The sequence below is a fragment of the Melopsittacus undulatus genome, chromosome 8, assembly GCF_012275295.1.
Source record: "Melopsittacus undulatus isolate bMelUnd1 chromosome 8, bMelUnd1.mat.Z, whole genome shotgun sequence".
Classification (NCBI taxonomy): domain Eukaryota; kingdom Metazoa; phylum Chordata; class Aves; order Psittaciformes; family Psittaculidae; genus Melopsittacus; species Melopsittacus undulatus.
Window position 1 is genome coordinate 54434872 of NC_047534.1, and position 17935 is coordinate 54452806.

At 44.0% G+C, this 17935-nt stretch overlaps 1 protein-coding gene across 1 annotated transcript in view; it reads right to left on the reverse strand.

The window, feature by feature from the left end:
* CPS1 (carbamoyl-phosphate synthase 1) overlaps positions 1–17935 on the reverse strand; it is an 85923-nt gene that overhangs the window by 40560 nt on the left and 27428 nt on the right. The window contains exons 15-21 of the mRNA XM_034065453.1: positions 17621–17778; positions 16899–17027; positions 13317–13461; positions 12732–12942; positions 11441–11639; positions 8585–8761; positions 4991–5109 (exon numbers count right to left, since the gene is read on the reverse strand). Coding sequence (XP_033921344.1) covers positions 4991–5109; positions 8585–8761; positions 11441–11639; positions 12732–12942; positions 13317–13461; positions 16899–17027; positions 17621–17778 — 1138 coding nt within the window. The remainder of the gene's footprint in view (positions 1–4990; positions 5110–8584; positions 8762–11440; positions 11640–12731; positions 12943–13316; positions 13462–16898; positions 17028–17620; positions 17779–17935) is intronic.

Here is a 17935-nt window from a genome sequence, read left to right on the forward strand (position 1 = left end):
AAGCAATATGAATCTTAGATCCCCTAAGACATACATGACTTCCACCTAGGATTAAGGGATGTGCTGAAGCAGCAGCTCACACCAAAACATAGTGAAGAAATAGGTCATAGATGCTTCTTCAAAGCCTATTTTCTACCCCCAGCAAAAGACAGCTTTGAGGTCTTTGCTGGGATGTCATGCTATAAACCCTCCTGCTGCTGGTATTGTATATACTGGTTACAGAGATTCCCCAATGGCTTTTAAATGGTGATGCCAGTATGTCCTCTATGTGAAGGGAGAAATGCGTACTGTGTTTCTACAAATGTACAGATGCTTTGACAGAAAATACAACTGTGAAATTATTACCAATGGCTCTATAAAACAAAGAGCCATTGGTAATAATTACCAAGCAAGAGCCATAAAACAAATAGAAAGTATCTTATGTCAGATCCACCCAAAGCATAGTGCTGAATAGCTGCTCGATTGATATTCTGTTAATGTACTGAATTCCTGGTTTGTTCCTGAGTCTTTCCTGCCCCACAGTTCACAAAGACGACAAAAGTAATCTTCCAGGTTAGTTAAAAGTGAGTACTACAGATAAGCCAGTGACAGCTCCTCAGTGTAAGTCACTACAGCCTCATTTAGCATCACTGGTCCTGCTCTGCTTTATACTCACACAAGGTCTGCCTTAGGATGTCTGACCTGTCCCAAAAGCACACAAGTCAGCAGAAACACCACAGCCAAGAAGAGAGGGTGTGCAATCACCACTGTGGAAGAGCACATTACTGATGGCCTGCCTGACCTTTACTCCCTGTGCGAGCTGGGATTTATTGCCAGCACCCGTGTTTCTATGGCTGCTCCATCATGATCATGTTTTGAAATCAAGTCATGCTTCCAGCAAGCAGCTTTCAAAGCACACCTTTCACACACCCAAGGACATGAGCTTCGAAAAGGAATTCACACTAAGCAACTTCTTCCATGGGCCACTGAGCAGAGCACCCGGCCACAAATGCTGGGCTGAAGCAGGTCTGCATCCTCCCACTTCCTTCTCTTTTCCCCTCTATTAACCTCTGTCTTTTTAGGCAGGACAAGAGCAATAGGCAGGACTTTCAAGCAAACCACAAGTCAGGAGGTGTTTTCACCCAATGCCTACAGAGCAAGGACATGTTCTCCTCTAAAACACAGCTCCAAAGTTACCAATACATGATTGGTGCCACCATTTCCCACTGTTAGCATACTGGATAATTTGGTATCCAGCAAATGGAAGATCTCCTGTTTTCATGAATTAACTCTTCATTGATTTGAAGAGTGAAGATTCGATAAGGCAGAGTTCAGTTCACTGCTCTGCCAGACTGTCTTTTTGCTTTGGGCAAGCTTATCATCTCCATGCTTTGTTTCTCAATTGCAAAATGGGCATTTATCATGCTCCTCGCTTCCCACTTGAATTCTACTTTATATCCTTTCAGCAATTTGAAATGTTCCTCATTGGGCAACATACTCACACTTCTGCCTCTTGCAAGAGAGTCCAGTCTTCCCTCAGATTTTCTCCAGCAGTGAACTTGACCCTATTGCCTCTCCTTTTCCCACATGAGATCCCAAGTAATGGCAAATACAAGCAATCCCAGGTTCAACAGCTAAGGAGATGCCTAAGCAACTTAGGAGGACAAGTCCTACTGATTTTCAAGAAGGAGTTGTCCCCATGTCACTTGGGCAGAAGTGATGATTTCACCATAGCTGCCTACCTCTTTACCTGTATTTAATGCTAGTTGGCTTACATTCTGCTTGGATACAGCCAGAGTTCTCAGGGATCACAAAACCGGGCACAGATCAAAAATAACCATGGCCACATGCAAACAAATACTCACTGCAGACAAAGAACAGATGCAAATTCCCTTGCACCCACACCTTCAGTGTCTTGATTCAAATATGTCCCAGATATCACTTCCAAGTCTGGGCTTCAGCTGTGCTCTTGGGGATGATGGTGTTACTGGACACCCTGGGCTTAAAGTCACATCTCCCTCCTTGCTGCCTCAGACAGCTAGACATGGTCTGTTCAAATTCCCATCTCCTTCATGAGCTGTCAGTGTGATTAAGTCAGTGGGATCACTCTAGGGGTATGCCCTTCCACTCTGCTCCCCCTTCCCCTTTTATCCTCTAACAGGACAGGTGAGGCTAAATCCAGACAAAGAATTTCCTGAAAACAGCATATTCTATTGCATTGCTCCTGCTCCATACACCATCACCTATCCATGGACTGATAGCACGGGATGGCACTTACTCCTTCAGGTAGGTATATGTGGTTTTGTTTGTGTGTGATGGAAAGGTAGTGGTTAACATTACATTACTGAAGGTATGAAGGTAATTGGTCAGAAAACAACAAACCCCCCACAATGTAAGTTTCCACTTAAAATGAAGAATACGTAGGTTGCAGGAGAAACAGCAGAGACACATCTGACACGTGTGAGATACAACTGGATATTCTCACAAGTACTCCCAAAATGCCTTTCTTTTTCCAATTCAGCTCAGGCTATTTACTTCCCTGCAGCCATATCACAATGCAAAACAACTCTTTCACCATCTCAGAGGGCCCAGAGGCTGAGTCAAATGGAAACATTGCTGCAGCATGACAAGTCTATGGTCTCCCCATCCCCAGGTCCAATCTTCTTCGGAAAGAAGTTCAGTGGGACAAATGTCCTTAGAGCAGAAGGTACCCTTCCCAGTCTCTGCTCTCTCTGTACATAGCCCTGCCTGCACACCACTGAGAACAAACACTGATAGGTCAGAAAGGATTTTTCTGCCCCTTAACATTATCCCATACAACCTTCACACATGGAAGCAGACTCCCTGCACAAATCGGTGAGGCCTTCTGCTCACCTCTGAATCACTCCACGTGGTCAGGATGTGAGGCAGCATGCAGTGTGTGAATGCTGCTTGCTGAACTGCTCACAAAGGCCTCCACCTGCCTCTGATCCCCCTTTCCCATCTGTCATAACCACTTGTTCAAGCTCTAAATTTCCTCTTGGCAGAGACATTCTCCTCATTATCAGTCTCTACTGGGCTCAAATCAAGACTTTTGGCAGAGGTGTTACTCCAACTCCAACCAAAACCTCAAAAAGGAAGGGATGGATTTGACCAGAGAGTAAGCATGTAACCAGCAACAGTGCCTGGGAACAGGACAATCACTTCTGGTTCTGGTAACTGTATTTCAACAACAGAAAGATTTAAAGCAATGACAGTGTCACAGCTCATTCTTTTCAATTGGAAATAATCCTGTAGCACAGGTAAAACTCATGCCAGGCATGCCGGGGACTGGAAACAGCTGGCTGCAGGAAGAGCATGTGTGTGCCAAGTCTCATTTGCATCACTCAATTAGCTTTCCCTCAGCTATTGCAGAGATGGGTTTCCTGATGGGGCTCACCGGACTAGGCTCTTACTTCAGGTCAGAAGTGGTTTCCCCTGGCTCTTTGCCTTGTGCCAATGTGCCTTCAACATAATGCAGCCATACAGTCCATGCCTTCCCTCCAATGGAGGTTGTGAGGTAAGAGAGTTTCCTTGGGAAGGTCTAGGTAAGGATAGGAGAGTGAAAATCTGCACTGATAAATGAGTGAGACTAATTTATACAGCCTGCAATCCAAGTTGAACTGCATGAATCCACTTGCAAGGGATACAACAGTGGTTATGGATGATACAAATGCAAGACTGGATATTGCAAAAGGGCTTTCTCTAGCAGGCTGCCTATAGGATGAAAAACTATCAAATACTGATCACATTACTAGTAGTATTATGGCCTGTCACCCACTGCAGAGAAACGGAAAGCACCCTCAGTTATATAGGATAGTTCAGCATGATTAGCCCCTGTGAAGCAATACTGGATTTATACCAGCCGAGGACAGGGCCAACCTTTAGGATCCAAAGCGCCTCGTTCCAGAGACACTCCAACAGTGAGGAAATCAGAGTGATTCTGGATGTATTGATCTTCTTCCTCAGGAGCTGCATGTACATATTTAAGGTGCTCCAGACAAATGCAACACGACACAGATGTTAGAGGGCAAGAGGCCAAACAACAGATCTCAGTAAATAACCAAGCTACTCCTTCTCTTCCCTCTCCCTCCGCATTTATTTTTGTTTAGCTCCACATCCAGCTTGTTCCGGGGGGCAAGGGAGAGCAAAGGCTGCTTAATTAAAAACGTGCAGCTGGTCAAAGAAGCAAAAATCACAGCAGATGAACTAACAAGCACCTCAGTGATGGACTGGCTACGGTGCACTCCCAGTGCCATCGTGTGGCGAAACGTGCTTAACACAAGGGGTACCCGAAGCAGAGAAGCCGGCGGACACAACAACCCGTAACTCAGAAAGGAGGTTCTCCCTATCTCGTAAAACATGAAGGGAAAGCTCAAGTCAGCAAGAGGCTGGGACTGAAATACAGCCCAGCACGTTAATTTACTGCTGTCTCTCCTGCTTAGTTTTATACGGCCATTTTTCTTGAAGAAAGAAGATTTATATTTAAATATGACTGGAATTATAGATGTTTAAAAGTACAAAAACAACACACAGTGCATGATCACAGCAAGGCAGAAGAGCTTAAAAATCAACTGGCCAGGCTAGAAAAAAGCATTATATTTGATCTTCAGGTGTAGTAAGCGAGGACAAATCCTGTGTTTGGATGCTCTGCCCTCAGCACATGAGTGCAGCCTGAACTCATTGCAGGCCATCCACAATTCCAGCCTCAGTCTCAGAGATACAATGAGGATTTTCCAAAGGAAACCAGAACTTCCATAATCCCTGTGAATAGCTAATGCCTAAGCACAAGCCTAAAAGTGTTCTCAGAAATGTCCTCTGCCAGGGTGAGGCAGTGAACTGGGTTTTAAGACAACACTGCTTGCTCCAGGCACTGAAATAAACTTCTCAGCATTGACTACATCTGTGCTCAGAGCTTACCATGGGCTTCCCAACAGAAGGATGCCCAGGAGGACCATCATGTCCTAGGAGAAAGCTGGTGGGTTTTTCTTACCTGTTCACTTCCTTCAGGATTTTCCCCATGTTCACAATGCCACGCATCTTATACAGGAACCACTTGTCAATAGCTGTGAGTTTGTGAATGACATCCACAGGGACTTCATTATCCAATGCCTGCCAAACAGAGGACAGCACCAGTCCCTTTAATACATGCTTCACAAATTGAGATTCAGTCTGCAAACAGGTAGGAGCAACTGGATAGCACAAAAACATAGATAGAACTGTAGACTGAGCTGGACAAATAAAGGTGCATCTAACCCATCTTGTCTCCTACACAAACAGAAAATGAGGCCCTCAAGCAGTGTAGGGAGGCACCAGGTACCAAAAGCTGGCTTCTGTTTAAGCAAGAGAGAGGTAATTTGCAGTCAGCAGCCAAACTTCAACTGATGGCAACAAGGCTTGGTGACCACTGAGTATGTGCCTTAGGAAACTACAGGGTGCATATGCAAGCTGCAGTGCCAACTCCTCCACCTACACCTACTCTCAGTCAAGTTGCCTAAATCTCAGACCCTCTGGCAACCTCCTAGCTGCAAGTGCTAGACAGGAAGGACAGGTTCTCAGCTGTGAAGAAACTCTTTGCTTTAGAGCATAAATACTGATTAACCATTGAAATACAAAGCTGAATCAAAGCACATGGGCTTGAAATACCTCTGAAGCAAGGGATAGGGATGCCTCATCCCTGGCAGTGTACAAGATCAGGCTGGATGGGACTTGGAGCAACCTGGTCTTGTGGAAGGTGTTCCTGCCCATGGGAGGAGCTTGGAACTGGATGAGGTTTTAGGTCCCTTCCAACCCAAACCATTCTAGGATTCTATGTTTCTATGCAAGTCCAGTCCTGGCCAACACTGAAAAATGTCAAAGCTACAGCATAACTCAAGCTTCTCTCACTGTATCTCAAGTTAATGGCAAGATCATTCAAATTTACCTGCATTATCCTGCTGGGGCTATATTTTTTGTTGTTTTAATCCAACTATTTGCAAGCATGGGGTAAAAAGGAAGCCCACAGAGGTACTATTCATAAGACAATGGATTACAATTATACATATATATATGCTCAGCAGCTTGGCTGAGTATCACTCTCACAACGATTCTCTTGTCCTGAGAGATAAGAAGCTACTGATTTGAACATCCCGCTTGCTTACAAGCAGCAGTGAAAATCTCCAATGCACTTTTTGTTCCTTTAGAGTAACCAGTCACTTACACACTGAACCTTCAGCTAGTGCTTGGCACCCACCAGCCACTGCTCTTCCAAAGAGAGGAGGGAGCCACAGCAGGACAGCATGACTTCAGAGCCCTCCTCACCTTCAAGAGCATCCCACCCAGCAGACACTGGCCCCATGCTAGGAAGCAAAGGAGTTTATAGGACTGGCTTCACATGGTGAGTGAGGGAGCAAGCCTGGTCTGCAGGCAAAGCAAGGGAGGGCAGTTGAGCTCTGCACTGTGTCCAGAGCCAGTACCCTTGTTCTCTCAGTCCTATCCCTGCTCCTCTCTCAAGGAAGTATTTAGCTTCCTTTAGTGAACAGCTCGAAGACCAGAGTCCTGGTGTGAAACAGAGCATGGACCAAATCCACAGCCAGTGTCTTCTGATGCCACTTGCATATAACCTTAAGAGGGCCCAGAAAAGATGTGATACAACCTGAACATCTCTGCTCATCAGGCAGTTCCATCCCTGGAGTTAGCCACTCTGTCCAAGAAATAAGCCTCATCTATTTCAGCCTCTTTCCTAGTGCCTTCTTTCACATTACAACAGGGAGTCCCATTACAACAGCAATCACTCTGAATGGCAGCTGAACTCCTATCCCTTTCACCTGAATAGTTACTGTTTTCATCATCCAACAGACAAAGGAGAGAGAAAAGCAAAAAGCCTTGGAAAGCTGACTAGTGGGGTTTAAGGGCGAAGAGAAGACATACAAGGAAGCTCTATCCTGTTCCAAACAAAGCTGATGGATAATGGAGACTAACTGTTGGCTTTTAAATGTCAGCAGGCTGGAAAGGGATTTCCAGGCAGGCAGCCCCAGCTGCCAGAAGTACCTGTCACTGATACTGCTTGCCTCAGTTATTAACAGGGATGAATTAATGCACTGTGTCTGGCTCAGGCAGCTCTTTACAGGGAGGGATTAAGACTCTGATCTTGGGTTTTTTTTGCCAACAGCTCCCAGTGAAAATGCCACCAGCTGGGAACACCCAGAGTGTTCAGTGGGACCCAAACTCACCTTTACCTCCACAGATCCCCTGTGTTACAATGGGGCTAAGATTAACCTTTCATAAAAGCTCTCTGAGCCATGCAGGGACAAGAAGCAAGACTTTTCTCTCAGTGACAATAATAAAGACCAAGCACAGCTGCTGAAGGATGTTCTACGCTTAAGCACTTCCCCAGCTTGAAAACCAAGAGTCAACAGCTGGACAAAGCCACACATTTATAGAACATCTTGTGCAGCTTGTTCAGGCCATTTATAAGAGGAACAAGCTATGTGAAAACCTTGTTACAAATACAGCACAACCTCAGTTCCCTACACTCAGGTGGAGGATGTGTCAACATATGAGCACAAAGGGCTTAAAGACTCCACCACACAAAGTCAGGGGCACAAAAACTGGTGAATAGGTGTTCCCTGCCAGGAAGGTTTGCAATCTTGAAAAAACCAAGAGGTAAGCATGAGCTATAAAAGGCAACTGTCTCATCCTCTTCATAGAGGGTATGGACAGATGGACAAGTTAGCTGCAGCAAAACCACAGTATGAAATTGCACCTATGTTCTGAAGTAACTAATCCCACATTTGATATACACAGGAAAACACCGTGGAGCTGAAGGAAGAAGTCATTTCACACCCAGGCTTCCCCTCTTACTAAGACACCTTGAAAGATGAAGTGATTTGCCCAGTGCAACAGGAGAGGGGTTAAAACAATGCTAAAGGAAGTTGAGCTTATTTCAAGGAATATGAAATTTCCTGCATGCTAAATTTCAGATAGAATTATAATTTTTGTGTTTGTTTCAAGCCCATGCCAACATGACACCTGCAAAAAAGCAGTGCTCTCAGACTGCAGCTTGCCATGCTTTAGCATCCTTTGTTCAGTTCTCAAAAACATCTTCAATTTCTCTTTCCTCCCTTCCTATCAATTAATGGTAATCTGCAAAACCAGCCCACTTTGACTGACACACTAGTGTAAATCAGGGCTGAATACTCAGCAAACAATTACATCACAGGAACAAACAAAGGAAAGCGGTCCAGGTCTCCACCAACACTCAGCTAAAAGTACCAGAACACAGGAATGCACCTGAATGCAATGAGCACTGGCTAAGATTGTACCAAAAGACAAACATGTTACATGAGTACAGAAGATGCAGGAAAATACAGATGTCAACAGGACAAACTGAAGTCCTGTATTCACCTGCTATTGTGTTCTGCAGAGGAAATTATATGTGAAAGAATACCTGTACTTCAGAATCAAGGATCCTACACAAGGTGGTCCCAGTGTGCTTAACAGAGGGAAACCAGAAAATAAAGAATACTCAACCTCTGCCACCTCAGTTGGCCCGATGTAGTTGCTATAACACAGGGGCCTAGGTCAAGAGCTTTCTATCTTTTGTTACCTTGGCTATTGCATATATCCGAGTGCTGGATGGCTCACAGAGTTCCTTCTGGAGATCTGCATCAGCTGGCCAGGCTTTATTCATAGGCAGACGTGAAGTGAAGCCATCTACAGAGGGGTGGCACATTCTCAGGGCCTTCTGGAAGCTCTCTTCAAAAGTACGCCCAATAGCCATGACCTGTAATGGAGAGCAGTGTTATGGATACCATGTTAGCAGTGGTGAGCTGCTGCCCAGCTGTCCCCTGAATAACAGAGTGACAATTAAAAACATAAGACAACATAAGAAGAACATGGAACTGTTGGAGCAAGTCCAGAGGAACACACAAGAATGATAAGTGGGCTGGAGCACCTCCGATACAAAGACAGGCTAAGAAACCTGGGGCCTGGTTCAGCCTGGAGAAGAGAAGGCTGTGTAGAGACCTCACAGCAGCCTACACAGGTCTACAGGGACGTCAGAGAAGGACTTTTCATCAGGGACTGTAGTGACAGGACAAGAGGCAATGGGTTCAAACTGAAACAGGGGGAATTTAGGTTAGAAATAAGGCAGACATTCTTCCTTGTGAGGATGCTGAGGCGCTGGCACAGGGTGCCCAGAGAAGCTGTGGCTGCCCCATCCCTGGCAGTATTCAAGGCCAGGTTGGACACAGGGGCTTGGAGCACCCTGCTCCAGTGGAAGGTGTCCCTGTCCATGGTAGGGGCTGGGACTGGATGATCTTAAGGTCCTTTTCAACCCAAACCGTTCTATGATCTAAACCATGAAGATGGACATTCAGAAAGATTACAGCCTTTGGACCTTCCCCCTATGATAGTTCTGCTAACTTGAAGACAGGCACAGCTGACTGAGCATTGGGAGTACCAGTTCTAGGCCTGACTCTGCTAGTATTATCAACAGGGAGTTTCAAATGAGTGACTCCTTTCTGCTTTTGTCTCCCTATCGGTAAAATACAGGAAGCTGCTGCTCTCCTCTGTATATTCCTTTGAAGCACTTTATAGAGGGAAACATATGCAGCAGCATGGATGTAGTAATATAGAAGGATATTTCTGTTCAACAACCTGTTAGATAGAAATTCACAGTGGGAATTTTAAGGTTCTGAACAAATCTGCTCCTCTTCCTTTAAATTACATTTAACAGTGATTCTCCCCTGTGAGGGCTCTCTTAAAGGATTACTCCTTCTAGGCATGGCAGGATTGGGGTTTCCCCTCCTTCAATCTTGACATCATATCTAATAGGAAAGCAAGCCTTTCTCTGTGGAAATCTGCGAGGTAACAGAGCTCTTTCTCCAATTTCTACAGTTTTATTTCCCAGTGCAGTGAAACCCTCACAGCATAAAAACCTTCCCAAACACAGCGTTGAAAATGTCAAAAGAAAAGAATAACATTGTTCTCTCTTTTCCCACTGCCCCAGGCCCACTGCCCAACACAACAGAGCTCAGGAAACAAAACCACAGGCCAAGCCAGACTGTTCCATTAATACAAGAGCAGTAGGGGCTGCAATCGGGCTTCAAGTTCAGGCCAGGGGAGATGGCTGTGCCGTATCAATATAGACACAGCAGCAAGAAGCTCTTTACTTCAGACACTCTCCTACTCCCAGGTCCTGCAGGCTAACCTTTCTGCTGAGTAGCTCCACCAGCTGCAAACTGCATCTCTTCTCCATCCCTGCTTCAGTTCACCCCTCAGCGGTCACAGACCTGCTCTGTTGGAGCACTGACTCTTCCTGCATCTCCTTCCTCCCATTACCCAGCAAACTGCCTTGAGGAGGACACGGGGTTCATGCAGTTCTGCTTTTGTGATATACGACCTGCAAGGACTCAATATTTCCTCCTGCTAATGGGAATGGCCAGGAAGTGTTTACAGCTGATGGTGCACAAGGCAACTGTATTTAGGAACCCCAGCTCTACAGAACAGCCCAACAACCCCTAAGCAGTGAGAGTTATCAGTAGGCATCAACTCACTGAAAAAAAAGTCAAACTCATTGCCATTAAAAGCCAAAACTGCCATTGGAAAATCAAGTTCTAATTAATCCTTCCAGTTGTATGATGACTTCTTGCTTGAGCAAGGTAGAATTATGTCAGGAAGGTTTCACATGTCAAAACAATTTAATAAAAGAGTTACTTGAAAAGCATTAGGTAAATGCAGTAGCTGAAAAAATACACTTTAGTTCTTTTGCTTTGGTAGCTGGTAGGAAATTAACTAATAAAGCAAGTAATGAACCATTTTGCTTCATTTCTTTCCTTTTAAAACAAGGGCCTGAAAATGCCGTTATTGTCCCAGGCACCTTAAAATCAGGGTTTAAAAGTCACACTGTCATGTTCAGGATACAAGAGACTTCATCACTAAGAGAAGTCAAGACTTCAGAACAAGATTTCAGGCTGTATTTACACATAGGTGTGGATTTCAAGAGCAGAAGTAGGCTGAGACTTGGCATATGGTTTTAACAGAGAGGACACATGACTATGGGAGCACATGAGAGTTGTGGCTCATCAGCATCACTGGTAATCTTAACAGACCACAACTCTTGGGGTTACATTCTAATTCACCACCACTACAGAACCCTCAACAAAAATAACTGATTGTCTTGGAGCAAGTGTTAAGAATGAAGAATGAAGTCAACCTCATGTGATCCAGTGGTCTCTTCCCTTAGGAATCAAACCATTTAGGAATCTGCTCTGCGATATCCAAGATTACACAACCCTAACTTGTTGTCATTAATTATAGTACTGGATAAAAATTATTTGAGCTGGATAAATACCTTCAAAAGTCATTAGGTCCCTGAAAAGAGATATTATGAGGGTTTCCAAGAAAAAGAAATGAGTTTCCCAAGTGGTGGAATAGAAGAGAAAGAGAGTCTTGCACTCACCTCTCCCACACTCTTCATGGAACTTCCAATCCGGTTGGACACATGCTGAAAACGGTCCAAATCCCAGCGGGGTATCTTGGTAACAACGTAATCCAGGCTGGGCTCAAAGCAGGCAGAGGTCTTCCCTGTCACCACATTCTTGATTTCTGGCAAAGGGATCCCCAAGGCGATTTTGGCAGCAATAAATGCTAATGGATACCTGGCATAGAGGACAAGTACAGAATAGCAGAGTGGGAAGTGCTTTGCTTTTGCAAATCCCAGGAGTGGATCAAATTAAACACATGTGAGGTGATTTTCCCTCTTCAACCCAACAGAAGGTTACTGTGCTTGAACACAGCCAGGCTCATCCAGCTTCCTACCTTAATACATTGGAGAGCTACCTCCCTAGATCTGGGACTTATTACCTGCAAAGCCACCAGTGTTAATGCCCACAGTGAGACCACACACAGAGATCTGTTTTGCTGTCTACCACCCAAAAAGAATGGCATCCAATCAAATGTCCACTATCCAACATCATGGCTTATCTCCAGTTTGCTGTGGCACTTCAACAACCACAAGAGTTGTTGAGAATGGAAAATTAGAGATTAATTTGTGCCTCTCTACAGCATCTGCAAAGTGCTATTAAGCAGCCAATTTTTAAACAGCCTGCTCTGACCATCCTTATCTTGATTAGTTTATGATTAGCCAACAAAACAAAGGCAGCTAGCAACACCATTTGCATCAATCTGACAGACAGCTCATTAATAACTGTGTCCTCTGGGTCCCAGAGATGATTTGCAGCCAACATATGGATACAGTGGATATGCTTTGTAAGGACAGCTATTAGGCTCCCCCCACACCTCCTGGGAGTTTTCCACATGTAGTAACAGCAGCAGCAGGTTGGATTAGACCTGGAGGGCTCACTAACCCCTTCTTCCATCTCCCAGCAGGACCGATTCTCCAAAGGTCAATCCTAGCAGATGCTGACAAGAGTTGTTCTTAGCAGCTTCCCATGCAGAGATATGCACCTTACTGTCCTGTCTGCTCCAGAGTTGTCCCTAAAAACCAACTTCAGTTTTCCTTGCTACAAATTAGGCTTGCACGTTCTTTTCTTCACTGAATGGAAAGCAGATGCAGGAGCTCCTCTTCCTTGCAGCCATCTTGTATACATTTAAATAAACACTCCTCCAATATCCTTATCAGAATTCTCTCTTCCTGTTCTTCTCCCTTTTTTGCTTATTCATTTGTTTGTTCTATAGTTTTGTGGGGGTTTTTATGGGGGGTGAGGGGTTGGAGGGTTAAATAATCTTACCCTGTTGCCTTGGAAGCCAAAGCTGAACTTCTCGAGAGCCTGGCATTAACTTCAATAACGTAGTACTCCAGAGAAGTTGGGTGCAGAGCAAACTGGATGTTACACTCTCCCACAATGCCCAGATGTCGGACGACTTTGATGGCACGATCCCTCAGCATCTGAAATTCCTCATTAGTGAGTGTCTGGCTTGGAGCCACTACAACAGAATCTCCTGTTGTCACAAGGTAGCAGAAAAGGAAAATGAGAAGCTGCTCAGTGGCAGATAAATTCTAGCCACACAGGTCACTTTCTTTGCTAACCCACTGCAATAATGAAGTCACCACAGACATTCTAACCTGTGCATGCACAGTTGATTAAAAACACAGATAGTCAGAAACCCAGAGTTGGAGAGGCCAAGCAGTCATACAGTAAATGGGATCATAGGGGTCCATTTCACACTGTAGCTGGCTGTATCCAAGATCTGAAGAGTATTTCTAGAGTGACTTCATCAATCACAAACCTATGTCCATAACAACAGCCAGAAAGGCATGGCATAAAAAAAGCTAATGAGCCATTTCCAGTTACCCAGCCTGTACCCAAGCATACCTGTGTGGACTCCCATAGCATCTATGTTCTCCATGTTGCAGACAGCAATACAGTTATCAGCAGCATCTCTCACAACTTCATACTCTATCTCCTTCCAGCCAACAACTGACTTTTCCACCAGAATTTGGTTAGTCATTGCAAATGCCTGGGAATATGTTAGGGAAAAGGAACAGTAAAAAAGAGAAACTTATTAAGACCATGTTCTGTATTTAAAACTTCTGTGGCTTATCTCCAGACATCCCAGACCAACATGAAAACTGAAAGGTGAAGGTAAGTGAAGCTCACAGCACTGATGACAAACACCTCATATTTCTCTTTTTTTAAAGGAAAAAAACATATTAGCTTCATTTGAAAAGTACAAGAAAACATTTATGTGATCTGATGGGAAAACAAAGGCAGGGCATGTGAGCTTGCAATGCCATAAAAATAACAAACAGGAATATAAAAACATCTAAGGCTTCAATCATGCAGCAGACACATGCTTTTGGCTGTGGATGTGGGCAGCCCCACGGACTTCAACAGAAGTCTGCAGAAAGCTGAATGACTTGTGATGGGGATGTGGGTGCCAGCAAACGCTATGCAATTAACAGTATTAATAATGCTGTTTATCATTGGCATACTAACCAGGAGCAAGAGTTGTGATTTATTCTTAAGCAGATCTTGAGAGCACTCCTCAGTGCAAGAGAGAAAATGAAAAATACAGCTTGTTGGTAAACAAGCATAATCTAACTGAATAAATGGCCTTAATATTAGCAGATAAAAAACATTAATCAATTCTCTCCTAAAATCCTAGAAAATAAGAGCTACATTATCCATCCATCCTTTAGCAAAGCTTCTTGTTTTAATGCTGCCCATGCATCAGTCTGCAGTCTGGTGCCCTCTGTAGTTAGCTCAAGCAGTTAGTCAACTGTTGCCCTTAGCGCTGGTGTCAAACTTGCACACAGAAAATGAAAAGCCAAAGTAGTTTGAGGAGTGGCAGCTCACATTCACACACAGCACAAACACTGAATCTGTGGGGATGTAGCAGGGATAACCAATCACACTTGTAAAACAATCTAAGCTGCTCCTACGTTACTGCCTATTGCCTTCTCTCACTCAAAATGAGCAGTCTCAGGAAACATGAACAGATTACTTGAAGCATGTGTGCTATGAAACATCCACTGGTGTTCAGTCCTCTGAATTATATACAATTCAGAGTCCTCAACACCCAGTTCACACAGTTACTACAGATCACCTACATAATTGAGAACAAGGGAGTTTCTGCTGGACTGTAGACATGAGCACCCAAAGTTGAGCTAATTTAACTCATTTAATTTATAGAGGGCCTATAAGGATGCTGGGAAGGGACTCTTCGTTAGGGATTGTAGCGATAGGACAAGGGGTAATGGATTAAAACTTAAACAGGGGCAGTTTAGGTTGGATAAGGAGAAAGTTCTTCACTGTGAGGATGGTGAGGTACTGGAATGGGCTGCCCAAAGAAGCTGTGAATGCTCCATCCCTGGTGGCATTCAGGGCCAGGTTGGACATGGGTGACATGGTTTAGTGTGAGGTGTCCCTGCCCATGGCAGGGGGGTTGGAACTGGATGGTCTTAAGGTCCCTTCCAACCCTAACTATTCTATGATTCTAAGATTCTAACCCAAACTGTTTTCCACTGCATATTTTGAAATGTTGGTACCAAACTGGGAGGTGCTGTTGCCTCTCTTGAAGGACAGGAGGACTTAAAGAGGGATCTACATTGATTGGAGCATTAGGCTTTGATTAATGGAATGAAATCTAACAAGATGAAATGCCAGATTCTGCACCCAGGATGGACTAATGCCAGGCACAAGCATAAACTGGGACAGGAGTGGCTGGAGCCAACAAAGCTGGTGAAAGGGCTTGAAGGGAAGTCCTATGAAGAGTGGCTGAGAACTTTGGCCTTGTTTAGCTTGGAGAAAAGGAGGCTGAGAGGTGACCTCACTGCTCTCTACAGCTGCTTGAGGAGGGGAAATGGCAATGGAGGTGCTGGTCTCTACTCCTTGGTATCCAGTGACAGAATGCATGGGAATTCTTTAAAGCTGCATTAGGGAAGGTTCAGACTTGACATTAGGAAGCATTTCTTTACTGAGAGGGTGGTCAAACACTGGCACAAGCTTCCTAGAGAGGCAGTCAGTGCCCCAGGCCTGTCAATGTTTTAAGAGGCATTTGGACAATGCCTTAACTTTTGGTGAGCACTGAAGTGGGTCAGGCAGTTGGACTGGATGATCACTGTAGCTCTCTTCCAACTGAAATACTCTGTTCTACTCCCATTCAAAATGCTGGAGTTCTTTTAGGCTAACTTTTGAGAAAATGAAAACATTTATTTAGAAAGTAAAACAGAATCAGGCTTTTCAAAGAAGGAGTTTCATAACCATGAAGCATTTACTAAAGATATGAACTGCTCAACTCTGAAGTTTCATAGCTAATAAGATGCTTATCAAGAGCAGCTGGTTTACAGATCTCAGGGGAAAACTGAGAAGTTCAAAACCACCTTAAAAGAACACCAAGAAACGCTGATCAAAACCAGGTTTTCCTACTGAAAAATATTTGGATATCAACTTTTTCAGGCAGCTGCACACCCAGAGTTCCTGAGTGAATTTCTGCTTTCTTTAAGCAAAGCCCATGGATGCTGGGCAAGCAAAGTGTTTCCAGCTTCAGCCATCAATCTGTGAGATTGGGTTACTGCTCCCAATGTCTCCTCCAGCATCTGTCAAGTCCTGTCCACTGGGCCTCCCTGCAACTGACTCTGCCTGAGCAGATATTTGCTCAGCACTAAGCACACTAAACCCAAAGTCTGTTTGCATGGGAACAGTGTGGAAGGATACATACATGGTATTTTCACAGACATTTCTCAGTGCCCTCCACAGTGTTTTGTCTAGAGATATGTGAAAGATTAAGAGGTTCAATAAACCAGGGAAAGAAAAAACTAAGAATTTTAGACACAGATTTATTTCCTAAAATTCCCCATTTTTTGCCAAGGAAAAAGCTATTCAGGTTTGGTTTTGTTTTCCTCAATTATCTGCTTACTTTTCACAGCAAATTCATAAAACCAATACCAGATTTCCTACAGAAGAAGAGCTATCTCTATAGCCAGAGACAGCTGGTGGATGTCAAATTATGAACTGTCATCCCATTAAATCTCTACATGAGCTTTTGACCGGCAAAAATACTGTCTTCAGACAGAAACACAACAGAGGCCCAAGCCTCTCACGTCTTCTGTCCTTGATAATGCACTGTCATTCAGCATTTAAGACATTTCAACTTCCTTGACAGCCTTCACCTGCCATTTACTCCTGCATGTAGGTGAATATAGTCTAATCTGTTTATTTTCAGACCCAAATTGCTGAAACACTCAAGTAATGACTTGTTTCTCATGAACTGGATAGATCTGTCATTTAAACATGTTTGTTATCCAAGCCAGCATGAATTACGAACAGAGGGCATGAGAAAGAATCAGGATAACACTTTACAGGTAAGATGAAAGATGTCTGTGATTATCAGAAGAATATCTAAGAAAACCAGATGTTCAGCTCTACTCCCAAAGCTTGCAATTGCAGACATACCTTTGTACTAAGGTCCAGCAGACTTTCTTTATCAGGACATATTCCTGACCCTAGACCACCAAGGGCATAAGCAGAACGTATCATGACTGGGTAACTAATCTTTTCAGCTGCCTTCAGAGCATCTTCAACCTTAAAGGACAAGGGAATAGTTTTCAGAGTATAATAACAATTCAAATGAACAAAGTCTCAACTCTGGTTACACTGCTAACTGGAAATCCCATCAGTAAGACACTCTAAGATGAAAAGAATAACACTTGGCTTTATAACACTGCTTTGTTCTGCCAAACAGCAGAAAACTGGAGCATGGACTCAAGGAGTTAGTTATGTCCTTAGTTATGTGTGGACTTCCTTATTGACAAAGTACAAAGTCCTTATCTGGTCTGGCTTCACAGACTTTTTAGCATGAAATAACCCCTCCAACAAGCATCCTGGGTTTGGTTCCCTCCAAACTCCAACAGGAGCAGCACAGAGGCCACTTCAACCCAATTTCCTTTTCTTGTGAACAAGTAAGTGAGCTTAGACTTTCCAAGTGCTTAATTGCATTTGCACTCATTCTAAATCCTGGTGAACCAGCATCAGTCAGAGGGGAGTGCTGGTGAAAGCGTACAAACTACAGTAGCACAGCTGTATACAGCATTCACTCAACAAAACTAGATTTAGGTTTTAATAGCTCCAATGGACAACAGTAATAGTAATCACATCTTCAAAATCATCTGATTTACCGATTCCACTGCAAAGCTAGGAGCAATCTTTTCATTTAGCTCAGTCAGCTTATCACAAAAAAGCTTTCTATCCTCTGTGGCCATGATGGATTCAACTGATGTACCTAGGACCTTCACACCATACTCCTGCAGGACTCCTTGCTTGAAGAGCTCCACTCCTGCAGAGTAAACAGAAGAAGAAAGTATTCAAAAGGCAGCTGGCAACTTTGCTGGCCTCTTCAACAGCTGATTTTATTATTCTTTGTCAGTATTAGAACTCGGAACCATAACATGAAAGTTTCTGTCCTCACATCTATGAAACCTGGAATATTGGTA